The 13,748-nt window shown below is 44.0% G+C and overlaps 1 protein-coding gene across 3 annotated transcripts in view; it reads right to left on the bottom strand.

Moving 5' to 3' along the window:
* The window catches only part of CAMK1D (calcium/calmodulin dependent protein kinase ID), a 371,674-nt gene that overhangs the window by 250,234 nt on the left and 107,692 nt on the right, over positions 1–13,748 (bottom strand). Inside the window, exon 1 of one of the 3 annotated variants that reach the window (XM_073551255.1) lies at positions 1,853–2,049. The exons of the other annotated variants lie outside the window; for them this stretch is intronic. Coding sequence (XP_073407356.1) covers positions 1,853–1,914 — 62 coding nt within the window. The 5' untranslated portion in view covers positions 1,915–2,049. Of the gene's footprint in view, positions 1–1,852; positions 2,050–13,748 lie in introns of those variants that run through there. 3 annotated transcript variants of the gene reach the window in all.

Genomic DNA, 13,748 nt, shown 5'->3' with positions numbered 1-13,748 from the left:
AGAGAGAGAAAGAAAGAGGGGAAAGAAAGAAAGAACAGAGAGAGAAAGGAAAAGGGAAAGAAAGAACAGAGAGAAAGAAAGAACGAACAGAGAAAGAAAAAAGAAATATTCGAGAGAGAAAGAACAGAGAGAGAGAGAAACAGAGAGAGAGAGAAAGAAAGAACAGAGAGAGAAAGATTAGAGAAAGAGAAAGAAAGAACAGAGAGAGAGAAAGGAAGAGGGGAAAGAAATAAAGAACAGAGAGAGAGAGAAAGGAAGAGGGGAAAGAAATAAAGAACAGAGAGAGAGAAAGAAAAAAAGATTAGAGAGAGAAAGAAAGAACAGAGAGAGAAAGAAAAAAAGGTTAGAGAGAGAAAGAAAGAACAGAGAGAGAGAAAGAAACAAAAATAAAGAAAGATTCTATAAAGATACTATAGCAGCCCGGCTCCCATTGTAATGCCCACCTGAGCCTCCCGATGCAGGACATATCATGGCCGACGTCCGCGCTGTCGGATGAGGACACAGTGATGGATCTGAAGCATTCCCTGAAGTGCCTCCATGGTTCCGTCACAATCTCCTCCCGAAATTACCTAATTTCTGGTCAGCTTCTAGCACGTCATTTCCAGTGGAACGTCACGTGCAAATTTTAAAGTGCTCCTCGGGGCTCCGCCGTGTACGACTGTGTCCGTGGGAAAAGCTCCCAGCCGGGGCAGACTCTCTCTCAAAATCGGGAATGTCCCGCTGGATCCGGGACAGTTGGGGAGGTATAAATGCTCCCCACCATACACCTTGTACACGCAAGGCTCCGCACATCTCATACACACATGGTTCCGCTTTCTGTGACTCGTACACATACGGCTCTGCTCCGTACACCTCGCACACACAGCTCCACTCAGTACACACATGGCTTCACTCCGTAAACCTCGTACACATGCGGCTCTGCTCCGTACACCTTGTACACACACGACCACGCTCTGTGCACCTTGTACAGACATGGCTCCACTCAGTAAACATTGTATACATGTGGCTTTGTTCTATACACCTCGTACACAGGCGGCTCAGCTCCGTACACAGGTGGCTCCGCTCCATACCACGCGGCTCCACCCGGTACACACATGGCTCTACTCCGCTCTGTACACACACGGCTCAGCTCCGTACACACAGGACTCCGTTTTGTACGCCCCGCTCAATACACTTCATACAAATGCATCTCTGCTCTGTACACCTCGTACACACGTGACTCCGCTCCGTACACCTCGTACACACGGCTCCGCTCCATACACCTCGTACACATGCGGCTCCACTCCGTACCCCTTGTACACATATGGCTCCGCTCCGTACACCTCGTACACATATGGCTCCGCACACCTCATACACACATGGCTCCGCTCCGTACAACTTGTACACATGCGGCTCCGCTCCGTACACCTTGTACACATATGGCTCCGCTCCATACACTTTGTACACACAGGGCTCCGCTCAATACACTTCGTACAAATGCATCTCTGCTTCGTACACACGGCTCCACTCCATACACCTTGTACACACGCGGCTCTGCTCTGTACACACGCGGTTCTGCTCAGTACATCTCGTACACACGCTCCATACACCTCGTACACACGGCTCCACTCCGTACACCTCGCACACACGCGGCTCCGCTCTGTACACACGCGGTTCTGCTCCGTACACCTCGTACACATGGGGCTCTGCTCCGTACACCTCGTACACACACGGCTACGCTCCGTACACCTCGCATACACGTGGCTCCGCTCCGTACACCTCGTACACACGCAGCTCCGCTCCGTACACCTCGTACACACACGGCATTGCTACATCCACCCTGTAAACCTCTCCTGACCCCACAAAACTTTACCTCATCCAGCACGATGACAAGCAGCACAGCAGAGTCCTGCATACACTAAGGGCCCTCATCATGTGACCCCTGACTCCTCCCCTCCCGTGACCTCATCACAGGTCCTGTGCATACAGAAGAGATTAGAACTACGCTACTGCTCCAATCCCAGTGCGCCGCCGGCTGCCACGGCAACGCAGTCTCAGCCTGCAGTCAGTGCAGTGACTGAGTCCCGCCCACTCGCCCCGCGTTGTCTGCTCTGTGCGTCTTCACTACTGTGGGCCATGTTTTTTCTATCATGTAATGTACACACTGTGGCTGCAGGGCGAGCGGCGCGGCCCTGTCTGATGCTAATTAACCGGCCCGGAGGGGGGCAAATGCCTCTCTGCCACCCGGCCCAGCCCGCCCCTGCGGTTTAGTATTGATTTGCACGACCTCCCATGAAATGGACGTTGTCTAGATAGGAGCAGATGTTGTTTTAAAACCCCTACATAATAATCGGTCCCTGTCACACTGAATCAGCAACACAAGGTACGGATGTTTTTATGAAGAATTTCAAAATTTGATCATCTGACCACAGAACAATTTTTTTTATTAAGTCTAAGTCCATTTTATTTATTTTTTTTAAATTAAATCGAAACTTCTAATTTCCAACTTTCAAAATTATTGCAGTTTTGTTTACTTTTTATACGGCATCCCAACTTTGTTTTGGAATTGGGGTTGTACATTAAACTGGTTGTTAGCATAAAAAAATGAGTACATGTAGGAAATTCTTAAAAGTAAAAAATTAATTACCCTTAAAAGCCCCTAGCAATCCAGTGCCACTTCGGTGCTGTTAAATGGACGATGCTCTTTGTGGACAGGCTGAGGTTGGCTGTCGTCTCATGTGTATGCGGGCCTCCTAACTCTTTCCTGACAGATGACGTGAGGGAGAGAAGGATTAGCATGTGGGAATTCCAATGGCCCATTCTTTTGTTCAGTGGTGAGGATTCCTGGCAGTGACTCTCTTATAGAGAACACAAGAGTACTAATTTGAGCCAACAGTTTCTATGTATGGAGTGATCAGGAGACGTAACCATCTAATATGTATGGGGACCTTGAGCTTTTTTATTTTTGTTGTTTTAAAGAGAACCGGTGAGGAGATTTACACTACCATAACCATGGGCAGTATAAGGGAAGGACATACAAGAGGTAAGGGGGCCAAGTTCATCCTCCAAAGCAGGTACAAATTTGGATTTTTCAGAGCTCTGGGGCTAAAAAGGGCCTATATAATGTTCTTCCACCTGGGCCCTTTTCTGTCTGTGTTGGCCAGTAGGCAGTATAACAATTCAGCAGTATCCCTAAATATATGATGGGTTTTACTTTGGAACAGTGTAGAATTTTATTTAAAGGCTTGGTTTTACAAAAGATTAGGCCACAACATAAAAATTGTCAATTGGGCGGCTCCCCTCCAGCTTCTCCCCACCTGACTGATTGCTACATCTCTCCCCATATTTTTATATCAAGATGCAAAACTCCAATATTTCAGCTTTCACCCACTACTATAAAATAAAGAGTAGTAACGTGCTAACCAGAGTTATGAATTTACAGCTCCGATATATTCCAATTTATACAATTAGTCTGTAACACCTTATGACATTGAACAGAAAAGCAGTGGCAACACAAATAAAATGTCAGGACACGTTCCTTTCTCTTTAAACTTGAAAAAATGTGTCCAGCTCAAAAATGGCAGTTCAAATGAGAGCAGACTGAAGATTTGCTGATATATCGCCAGAGGTTGTTTCAAAAAGAAAGTAAGTTTGTATATCAGGACAATATGCAAATTGTCTCTTCAGGGAGGAAGAGGACTAGAACTCTAGTGCCACCTATTGGATGTAGAAATCCTACAAATCAATGTTGACCCTTTAACGAACCTTGTCACATGACTTAGGGCCCCGTCACACATAGCGACTCACCAGCGATCCCGACAATGATATCAACTTGTCAGGATCGCTGGTGTGTCGCTACATGATCGCTGGTGAGCTGCCAAACAGACAGCTTCACCAGCGATCAGCACCAGCGACGCCGAGCGGGCGCGTCGCTGTGTATGTTACCAGCGCGCTGATGCAGGGAGCTGGTAACCAAGGTACACATTGGGTTTCTAAGCGGCGCGCGGCACTTAGAAACCCGATGTGTACCTTGGTTACTAGCTCCCTGCATCAGCGCGCTGGTAACTAAGGTACACATCGGGTTTCTAAGCACCGCGCGCTGCTTAGAAACCCGACGTTTACCTTGGTTACCAGCTAGATGATCACTGGTCGTTGCTCTCCCGCATGCCACATGCAGTGATGCGTGCTGGCCAGCGGGAGACCAACGACCCAAAAAAAGTCCTGACCTTTCATGAACGATCAGAGATACCCGGCAGGGGGGCCAGTTGCTGATAGTTGTCACACACAGCGATCTCGCTGGTGAGATCGCTGTTGCGTCACAAAACTTGTGACTCAGCAGCGATCTCGCTAGCAAGATCGCTGTGTGTGACGGGGGCTTTAGGATAGAAAGCCAAACCAGAATCTCAAATTTGCAAATTGAGATTCTGGTCTGGCTTTCTATTCTAAGTCATGTCACAAGGCTCGTTAAAGGGTCAACATTGACTTTTAGGATTGCTATTTCCAATAGGTGGCACTAGAGTTCTAGTCCTCTTCCTTCCTGAAGAGACAATTTGCATATTTCCCAGAGGAGCATTGCGGTTTTAAGTCTCCTCATCTCAGCATGCTTAGCATGTCAATCTCTGCAAGGAGAAACGATACTTCTTGGATATATATCAGGACAAAAAAAAACTATTAAAACAAGCAGAAGATTTACAAATCACAAAATACTTGTGCACATTAACACATACAGTGCTGTGCAAAAGCCTTGTCTGGAAAAAAAACTGCATTGTAAGAATGCTTTAAAAAATAGAAGCGTTAATTTATTTTCATCAATTAACAAAAACAAAACTGTTTAGACCGGGTGTCTCAACTAAGGGGCTTATATAAGATTTCGAAACGGTATTACTCAACCCTTGCCCACATTACCACCCAAAACATTCCTATATGGGTAAATCTGGTTCCGCTCTAGTGACCTACGGTGTGCGCGCTGATAAGGTGCTCTCCCCACTTCCTCCCAGCATAACCACCGTGTACACATCGTTCCTAGCTGTAACTGTGCAGGGAGGAAGTGGGGAGAGCATATTATCAGAACACATATCGGAGATCACAGTAACTCAACGGCACCTGCGCAGAAGATCCCTGAATGCAGAGTCCACAGAAGGGAGGATGAGGAATGTATTCCTGAGGGAGTGCAGGGCGCAGGCGCAGAATTGCGGGGCCATAACTTGTGCTGATGGGAGGGGAGTAGTATTATAATGAAGACAGGTGAGGAGGCAGGAATTTCTTCCAGGCACCGTACACCCAGAAGCCTGGAAGAAATCATTAGCATAAAGACAGAATATAACATTTCTCCCCAACAAGACCACTAATATGAGGCAGACAGGTAGGACTAGTGTAACATTTCTGTTACCTGTATGCCCATATTAATAGGTCATATACGTCCCTGGGGGTGACAGATTCCCTTTATTCCTACTGTACCTAACTGTTGTTGGAGACGTGGAAACACAGGAGGCGACTTGGTAACCAAACAACCAGACATTATCTAACCCCATTATCTGACAACAGTATGCACCTGCAAATGACAATGTATGTTTATCGGAAATAGCTCATACATACATATTTTAATACAGTATTGCTTAGTAGAGGTAACAGAAACGATAGATTAATTATAAACCTTTATGTTCTGATTCATCATTACCTTTGTGCCTGATTTTGTCTAGTTTTTTGTGTTTTGAATGTTTTATTTGTTTACACCCAATTCATAATTTTATTTACGCATTTTTTTAAGTCTATATTAAATTTGTTCGCCTGTTTGTTTTTGTTTTGAGCTTTGTGCAAGGATTCTAACAATTACACATGTTAGAGCCCGATTTCCCAAAAATTTAGCGCAACTTCATTCCAGTCCCTCCTCTCCCCCTGTGTATTTTTGAGTTCTCAAGTATTTTGGTACAATTTCTGCAACCTTTTGGCCTCAAAATTTGCAAAAAAACACTACAAGAGAGTAAGAAAACCCTTCATTGACTTTGCGCCTAGCTTTTGAATCGTGTGAATCATTTTGAGAAATTTAGCACCAAAAATGGCAACTAAAAAAGGAAAGATACTTTAAAAAAAAAAAAAAAAGCACAGATGAATCGGAGCCTTAATGTAGTGTACTTGTTTCACAACAGGGAAAAGCTTTACCAGAATAAAAATGTCATGCTGGATCCACAGCAGAAATAAGGTGGGTGACAACAATGGCTTCCACTGAGACATTATCCAAGCAACTACTGCACCAGGCGTTTCTCTAATACTATGAAGGTCCTATTGTTTAGAAAATAATCTAGTAATCACACACTAAAATAGCATAAAAACCAGTGTGTTACATTTAATTTAGTAGGCAAACAAATACATACATTTTGGAAACCTATATAACCATGCACGTAAGTATGTTTCAATTGCTCGCATTGTTAGATATACAGCGCTGTCAGCAATTCTGAGCTGTCAAAACTGCTTAAAGACTATCTTTAAAGCAATGCAAGCCAAGGTAGCCGTGTTTGTGAGTTACTTGCATGCATTTATTAAGCCCATGTCTATTTTATTATGCATTGTATTTACTGAGTGACAATTGTATGAAAAGTTCATGTGTGTTCAACTCAATGGACTACATGTGCAGCTCAAAGAAGAACTCCCATCAAAGTTTTCATCCTCTTAATATATTGCAATCATCATATCATATAACACTCTGCCGTTACAATTGCTCATTTTGCCTTTCTACTCAGCTAATTCTTCTCTTTTCTCTGCTCTATGTAGTAACAAAGTTGAAGCAGGGAAAGCAGCAGCCAATGTAGAGTTATAGAGTATAGAAAGAGGAGCTCAGAGCATGCAGCTCTGTATTAGGCTATGTGCACACGTAGGAAAAGTGGTGCAGAATTTTCTGCACAAAATCCGCATCTCCTGGCAGAATCCGCAGCTGTGGATTTGCCGCTGTTTTTATGTGGATTTTGTGCGGATTTGCCGAGGATTTGATGCGGATTTTGTGCGGATTTTCTACAGTTTTTGCCACTGCGGATTTCTATCATGGAGGGGTCCAGAAACGCTGCAGATCCGCACAAAAGAAGTGACATGCACTTCTTTTAAATCCGCAGCAATTCCGCACTGATTTTTCTGCACCATCTGCACAGCTTTTTTTTTCCATTGATTTACATTGTACTGTAAATCACCGTGCGTTTCTGCAGCGTTTCTGCGTGGAAAAATCCACTGCGGATCCGCAGCAAATCTGCATCGCGTGCACATAGCCTTAGAGATTGGATGGGACTGGCCTAAAACAGCTTGAACAACTACTGCTTCGCAGGGAAGACAGAAAATATGAATGGTCAGAAAGAATGCAGAAAACTTTGATCATGTGCAGTGCGCCAATCTGCAGCCAGCTGAAGAGGCTCAAAGATATGAGTGAAAAAGGCTTAGACTTATATAGCGCTGACGATAACGCCGCCTCTTGTAAGTCATGTTACCATGCCCACTGGGACATGATAAGTGGGCCGGCTAGTCTGCGGAAACTAATGCCCCATCGACTAGTCAAAGGGTTCATTTAAATATCAAAAACAGACTTTAGAAATACTTTTTCTAGAGATCTGCTTAAGTTTATGATGTAATAAAGGGACTATTGGGATGGGAATTTAGAAATTTAGATAGGTAGACACAACTGCTGGTGGTTTTGTGGGCACATGGGAGCTGACAGGTTCCCTTTAAGGCTATGTGCACACGCTGCGGATTGGTCTGCGGATTTGTATCTGCGGAACTGCAGGTAAAACCGCAGGTAAAATGACCCGTAGTTTTACCTGCAGATTGGCCTGCGGTTTATCACCTCTACAATGGAAGAGATGGTAAACCGCAGCAGAATCCGCAGAAAAGAAGTGACATGTCATTTCTTTCTGCAGATTCAAAACCACAGCTTTTCTGCATTTAAAAATCTGCAGCATGTGCACAGCAGAATGTAAATCCCATAGATTTACCGTACATGCTACTGTACACTGTCTGCAGAACTGCTGCAGAACCGCAGCGGCCAAAACCGCAGCGTGTGCACATAGCCTCACACACAGCATGTTTAGAAAAACACAGCTGCAGTTTTTAATGCATTTTTTTTTTTAAGACAAAGCAAACTGTCCAGTAAGTAGGAGTATAAATCTTTCCTTTATATTTCTCATTCTTTTTGAACCTACTGCTGCCTTTTGTTAACAAAAAAACCACAGTGAACACTAACACTATAAAATTTTGCAAGGCATTGACGGTTATAACAACTAACGATTCTAGCAAACTGTTATGTATTATCTACCATTATCTATAAACCAATATTAACAATGTAGTAAAGTGCACAGATCAATGCTATTGTTCTAATATAATTGTAATATTATTATCCATTGTTATTATTTAGCATAGCCATCACAAAATATTATTTGTCACAGTTGCGGGGAAAATGTCTTTGTCACAGGTGTTTAGTATTTGCTCAGCAATCTTTTCTTTAAAAAAAACCCAAATCATCTGAGATAGGGAAACTTGCAGGCAGCCCTCTGGCATCATATTGCACTCAACTGCAGACACACGGAGATTGAATCTCCACAAAGGACTGATAGGGATTGTCCGTGCCAGTTACTGCCAGCCAGAAACATAAGCCTCTTACATTGTAAAAGAGGTATAATATGCCTTCATCCAAGTATGTAAAATATATACAATATTGTGCAAAGGTTTTAGGCAAATGTGGAAAAATACTGCAAAGTAAGAACGTTTTTTTTGTTTTGTTTTTTTTGTTTTAAAGTGTTAATAGTTTATTTTTTATCAATGAATAAAACGCAAAGAGAATGAACAATAGAACAATCTAAATCAAATCAATAGATTTTGCCTTCAAAATTGCATCAATTCTTCTAAGTACAATTGCACAAGGGAATTTTGTAGGATCATAGTCAGATGTATAAGTAACTAGTATCATCAAACAGATTATAATGATCATCTTTTTCATGTGTAGGTTGAAACACAGTCATTAAATGAAACAAACAGCTGTGTAAAAGGCCTAACACTGAGTAAAGGACATTTAAACTCTGCTACATAGGTGAGATCGGAGAAAAGAGGTACATATCACAGGTCATACAACGTGGCAAGACTAAGCACATCAATAAGATAAAAGGTAGTTATACTGCATCAGCAAGGTCTCTCCCAGGCAAAGATTTCAGAGCAAACTGGGATTTCAAGATGTGATGTTTTTTAAATAAACAAAAACAAAATAGAAAAAGTTTTTGACTGCAGAAGCAGCAGTCGGCCAACTGGCAGCAACCCAGCTATACCCACCACTGACAGCTTCTGCTGGCGATATTGCTGCTTCATGTCAACAAAGCATCTTTTCCTCTTCTGGAACGCTCTGCCGACAGTACGTGCACAGCATCATGCTGATTGGTAGCCAGCTTCTGCAGTTAAGCTGCTGGTGGTCAGCTGTCAATCAGCATGACACTAACAGTCATGCCTTGTCGATAAAGCAGAGCAGGACAGAAGCTGCTGTTCTGCAGATGTGACTTCAGGGGAAGCTGCTAGATCGCCGGAAGGAGCATTTGGTAACCGCCCAAAGCCAGCAGAGACCAGCAGTGGGCAGAACAGGCAGATAGTTAGCAAGTTCTTAGGTCCATAATAAAAAAATAAAAATGTACCAGATAACCCCTTTTACTGACCCATTGCTAAGTCAGTAGATTTAAAAAATTTTTTGACAGTCTACCTGTGTCAGTGAAAATAAAAAAAAACAGATAACAAAAACAGAATTGATCCAATTAGGAATGACAACTGAGAAAAAACTGATCTGTTTCTCTTGGATGTTAATACTCACCACATTCATTACACATTGCTGTAATAACCTTTTTAATGTGTTCAATAATGACCACATCAAGGTAGACAAGGGGAGGGGAGATGCTGTAATGGAAAATGTCCACACAGCAACTTTCTCTTTGTAAAGTCTTTTTCATCTAGACATAGTAATCAACAGCCATATTGTACATCATTCAAAAGATGACAGCAAAGAAAAGAATGATTTACGTATGTGCGGCTGTGATGGCATGTTTGTGGCGGCCTTTTGTGCACCCTGAACTTGCTCCAAGCGGTGTTTCCATATAGATCGGAAATTAAAAATACTGGAAAATGTCGACAGGCACTCGGAGCGCATGTTTAGCTCTGTCTTCGAAGCCGTCATCTTTTGAACGATGGATAATATGACTGTTATTTAATATGTCTCCATGAGAAGATGAAGATTTTTAAAAGTGAAAGTTGCTGTATGAATGTTTTCGATTAGTAAGTATTATATGAGTTAGGCTAGTTTCACACTAGCGTTTTGGAGCGCAGCGACGGCCTGCGCACGGCCGCCGCTAAGCCCCGCCCCCTGCCGCGCCCCCGCCGGTAGCTCCGCCCACCGGCGCATGACGCTGCATGCGCCCTGCGTCCCCTATCTTTATCACAGGGGGCGCAGGCCGTGCGCAGTATGCGTCCTTTTGACGGTGCGCCGACCTGCGCCAAACGCAACCTGCTGCATTTTGGTTGCGTCGGCGCACCGTCAAAAAGGCGCATGCGCCGCCAAACGCATACTGCGCACGGCCTGCGCCCCCTGTGATAAAGATAGGGGACGCAGGGCGCATGCAGCGTCATGCGCCGGTGGGCGGAGCTACCGGCGGGGCGCGGCAGGGGCGGGGCTTAGCGGCGGCCGTGCGCAGGCCGTCACTGCGCTCCAAAACGCTAGTGTGAAACTAGCCTTAGTGAGAGAGCCCCACTGCACAAACATAAATCTCAAAGTGTATCTAAGGCCTCATTCACACGTCTGTGTTTAAACACGCTCGTGAAAAAATAGTACCGGTACCATCAGTGTTTTGGATCAGTGTGTCAGCAGTGTATGTTCCATGTATCTGTTTTTACCATTGGTGTGTCATCTGTGTTTTTCACTGATACATAAATAAATGAATTATAAAGCTTTTCCTATCCTTTGCCATGTTAAATATGTACAGTACACGGATGGCAAAGGGATGCCATCTGTGCGCTGTACGTGTTGTTCATGGACCCATAAATTTGTATTGGCCCTCTTCATCTGTGATATCGGAAAAAACATTTCTCTGTGAGACTTGCATGGACATGCAGTCATGCCTATTACAGTGCTGTGCAAATTAATTGGGACAAAGCATTTTTTATGTAAAATCGTAAGTTGGTTACCAGTCAGTGATTCAAACCAGTTTTAACTGCTTTGAACAGGCACTCACACCTGTTCAAAGCAGTTAAAACTGGTTTGAATCACTGACTGGTAACCAACTTGCGATTTTACTTAAAACAATGCTTTGTCCCAATTAATTTACACAGCACTGTAGCTGTTTACATGCAAGAAACCCCAAACAATTGCTTTTACTCGCTATTTACGGGAATGAATATTCATTTCTCTCCACGCCTATGGGAGTGGAGAGAGGTGAATTTTCATTTCTCTTAAGTAGTGGACACGTGACCGTACGACAACTGCGGCTGACACTGTGCACGCTATTTAATAGCAATGGATACTCACTGCCCACCATGCACATAGTTCAGGTGTGGAGAGCAGTGAGTATTCTGGCAGCTGTGCTCTGCTTGTAAGCGGCGCATCACGTCCCTGCCATGCGTTGCTTACAAGCATAAAGCAGTTGCTGGCACCGTAACTTGACGTAGACGCAGAGACGGTGCGCAGTAAGGGTAAGTAGGATGTTTTTTTTAATGCTATTTTGATGGGAGCCATGCATACCAGGATAGGGATGAGGAACCATGCATACCAGGAAGGGGATGAGGAAGCCATGCATACCTGGATAGGGATGAGGAGCCATACATACCAGGATAGGAATGAGGGGACCATGCATACCAGGATAGGGATGAGGAACCATGCATACCAGGATGGGGATGAGGAGCCATGCAAACTAGGATGGGGATGAGGGGCCATGCATACCAGGATGGGGATGAGGAGCCATGCAAACTAGGATGGGGATGAGGGGGCCCTGCATACCTGGATAGGGATGAGGAGCCATTTATACCAGGATAGGGATGAGGAACCATGCATACCAGGATGGGGATGAGGAGCCATGCAAACCAGGATGGGGATGAGGGGGCCCTGCATACCTGGATAGGGATGAGGAGCCATTTATACCAGGATAGGGATGAGGAACCATGCATACCAGGATGGGGATGAGGAGCCATGCAAACCAGGATGGGGATGAGGAGCCATGCATACCAGGATGGGGACGAAGAAGCCGTGTATACCAGGATGAGGGGACAATGCATACCAAGCCGATATTCGAGTTAATAAGTTTTCCCAGTTTTTCGTGACAAAATTAGATGCCTCGGCTTATACTCGAATATATAAGGTAATTGTCTTGCAAAAAACAGCTACAAAGAAAAAAATAAAGAGTTTATGGCTCCTGAAAAGCATCAAAATGCAAACTTTCTTTCCATAAAAACTGCAGTTGGTGTGGAAAAGTGGTCAAACTTCATTTTTTTTTTATATTTGATGTTTAAAAGGAATCTGTCACGTGGAAAAAACACTACTAACCTGCAGTTATGGGGTCAATCTGCAGGTTAATAGAGTTCTGTACCTGCCTGGAACATAAAGCCTCACTGCCGGGAGGAAATTAACTTCATTCCTCTCAGCAGCGCTTGGATTCCAATCATAAGAGTGGCATAGGCGCAGGTTTAGTCACTGCTCTGTGTATATAGAGAGGCCCCGACACTGACCGACAGCAGGATCAGCATTTGGGCTGGCTGTCAATCAGCGCCAGGGGCGAGGTTACAGCCGCCTCTCTCTATACACAGAGTAGTGACTGAATCTGGGCCGGCGCCACCCCCGTGACTGAAACCCGAATGATGCTTGGAGAAATAAAGTTGATTTTCTCACAACAGCTAATCAGTAGTGAGAGTGTAGTTAGACTAGGAGGTATGAGGGAGTTTGTTGATAATCAGCTGCTGATAAAACACTGATTGTATTGCAACAGGTATCTCAGAGCTCATGTAACATTGTTATATTACGCGAGCACTGCAGCCAATCAGTGAACTCTAGTGGGCTGTAGTGCTGACACCTCCCCCAGATGTCTGAGTTTCCTTTTGTAGAAAGTGTCAGCATTATTAGCAAACGCTGACTAGCTGCAGCGCTCTCGTGACTTAATGTCATAAGAACGTTGGGAGACCCCTGTGCCGATATTTTTAGAATCGCGCCACTACAGTAGGTGAGTATAAGGCCGGGGTCACACTAACCGACGCAAAGTACGGTCCGTAGTTTACATGCGTAATACGCATGAATGACCCCTAAATAGTGCTCCGTATGTCATCCGTAAGCAAGGTGTGGTCGCGTATTTTGCGCATGTCAGCATCCGTATGTAATCCGTATGGCATCCGTATGCCGAGATTTTCTCGCCGGCTTGCAAAATGGACATATAATGGAGCCCTATGACAGGGTTTCTAACAGAAACGAAAGAAAAGATATAGACACATAGAATACATATATATATACACACACACACACAAGTCATTGAGACAAACATATATATATATATATATTACATAGAGTTCTTCATAGCAGAATAGCTACTAATTCAATTGCCGGCTTCTGTCAAATCATTCCCCAACCCGACATGAAATGACACATGGTTTACATTCAGTAAACCATTTCATTTCATGTTTTTTTTATATGTCCCTGACTAATAATTAGATGAGGGTTTGTGTGCAAAATTTTGGAGGTGTAGTTGTTATTTTAAGGGGTTAATTCATTGTAAAAAAAATGTGTGGGC

Source organism: Dendrobates tinctorius, unplaced genomic scaffold (assembly GCF_039654945.1).
Source record: "Dendrobates tinctorius isolate UK_male_01 unplaced genomic scaffold, ASM3965494v1 ptg000174l, whole genome shotgun sequence".
Lineage (NCBI taxonomy): Eukaryota > Metazoa > Chordata > Amphibia > Anura > Dendrobatidae > Dendrobates > Dendrobates tinctorius.
The sequence above is the reverse complement of the archived record's forward strand: the minus strand, read 5'-3'. Positions and strand labels throughout refer to the sequence as shown.